This window comes from Microtus ochrogaster, unplaced genomic scaffold, assembly GCF_000317375.1.
Source record: "Microtus ochrogaster isolate Prairie Vole_2 unplaced genomic scaffold, MicOch1.0 UNK172, whole genome shotgun sequence".
Classification (NCBI taxonomy): domain Eukaryota; kingdom Metazoa; phylum Chordata; class Mammalia; order Rodentia; family Cricetidae; genus Microtus; species Microtus ochrogaster.
The window spans coordinates 158007-159550 of NW_004949270.1; the positions used below are offsets into that span (position 1 = coordinate 158007).

The window sequence follows — 1544 nt, forward strand, 5'->3', positions numbered from 1 at the left end:
TTTGTGTCTGTCTGTCTTTCAGTCTGTGTCTTTTTCTCTCTCTGGAGTGTACAGGTCTTTGTTAAAAATTTTTTTTGATTATACTTTTGGCAACTCACCTGAATTGTTTCTTTTATGAATACAAGAACGGAGGGAAAGCCTTCACCAAGGTATTGTCTACTGAGTCCACTGCTTTGCTTGGAGTGCTAAACTCCTATTACCCATGTTTTGCTATCTCTTTAACCCCTCTGTTCAGTGTTGCTTCTAGAGCATGGGAGTTTATTATTCTTTTTAAGTCAGTCTGAAAATCATCAATAGTTTTAGGAATGTGGAAAATGTGGAGAACTATGCCATCTCAGAAGGCATCCAGTAGAGTGCTAGTTTTACAGTATTACTGGTAAAATCGATCTCCTGTGGTGGGAGGTGGTGTGAATTCTGAATAGGGGTGATGTAAGATGAAACTACATCTGAGAAATGGCTGTTGTTGAAATTTTTCAGGTGCAGACAGAATGGAAGCCAACTTCTCCATCCCTCTGAATGGATCAGAAGTGGTGGTCTATGATTCTATCACATCCAGAGTTCTGTGGATCCTCTCAATGGTGGTCCTCTCCATCACTTTTTTCCTCGGGTTGCTGGGCAATGGGCTTGTGATCTGGGTAGCTGGATTTCGGATGGCACACACGGTCACCACTATCTGTTATCTGAACCTGGCTTTGGCTGACTTCTCTTTCACGGCTACTCTACCATTCCTTATCACCTCAATGGCCTTGAAAGAAAAATGGCCTTTTGGTTGGTTCATGTGTAAATTAGTTCACATTGTGGTGGACATAAACCTATTTGGAAGTGTCTTCCTGATTGCTCTCATTGCCTTGGATCGCTGTATTTGTGTCCTACATCCAGTCTGGGCTCAGAATCACCGCACTGTGAGCCTGGCTAGGAAGGTAATCATCGGACCCTGGATTCTTGCCCTCATCCTCACATTGCCCATTTTCCTCTTCTTGACTACGGTTAGAATTCCAGGAGGGCATGTGTACTGTACATTCAGCTTTGCGTCCTGGGGTGACACTGAAATGGAACGGGTGAATGCAGCTATCACTATGCTAACAGTTAGAGGAATCATCAGGTTCATTATTGGCTTCAGCATGCCCATGTCCATCATTGCCATCTGCTATGGACTCATCGCTGCCAAGATCCACAGAAGAGCCCTTGTTAGTTCCAGCCGTCCTTTACGCGTCCTTACTGCAGTTGTGGCTTCCTTCTTTATCTGTTGGTTTCCCTTTCAACTGGTGGCCCTTTTAGGCACAGTCTGGCTCAAAGAGTCACTTTTTAGTGGTGGTTATAAAATTCTTGACATGTTGGTTCACCCAACAAGCTCATTGGCCTTCTTCAATAGCTGTCTCAACCCGATGCTCTATGTTTTCGTGGGCCAGGACTTTAGAGAAAGACTGATTCATTCCCTGCCTTCCAGTCTGGAGAGAGCCCTGAGTGAGGACACTGCCGAGATCAGTGGTACAGGCACCAATTCTGCTTCAGCTTCTGAAGGCATCGAGATAAAGGCAATATGA

The 1544-nt window shown here is 44.7% G+C and overlaps 1 protein-coding gene across 1 annotated transcript; it reads left to right on the top strand.

Annotated features, from left to right (window-relative positions):
- Positions 1-488: 488 nt before the first annotated feature.
- Fpr2 (formyl peptide receptor 2) lies at positions 489-1544 on the top strand. The gene has a single exon (XM_005372079.1). It carries the CDS (start codon positions 489-491, stop codon positions 1542-1544), a length of 1056 nt encoding a protein of 351 aa, XP_005372136.1.

What these genes read in the sequence shown, in the direction of transcription:
- Fpr2 (XM_005372079.1), top strand. Translation starts at nt 489, where the DNA reads ATGGAAGCCAACTTCTCCATCCCTCTGAATGGATCAGAAGTGGTGGTC.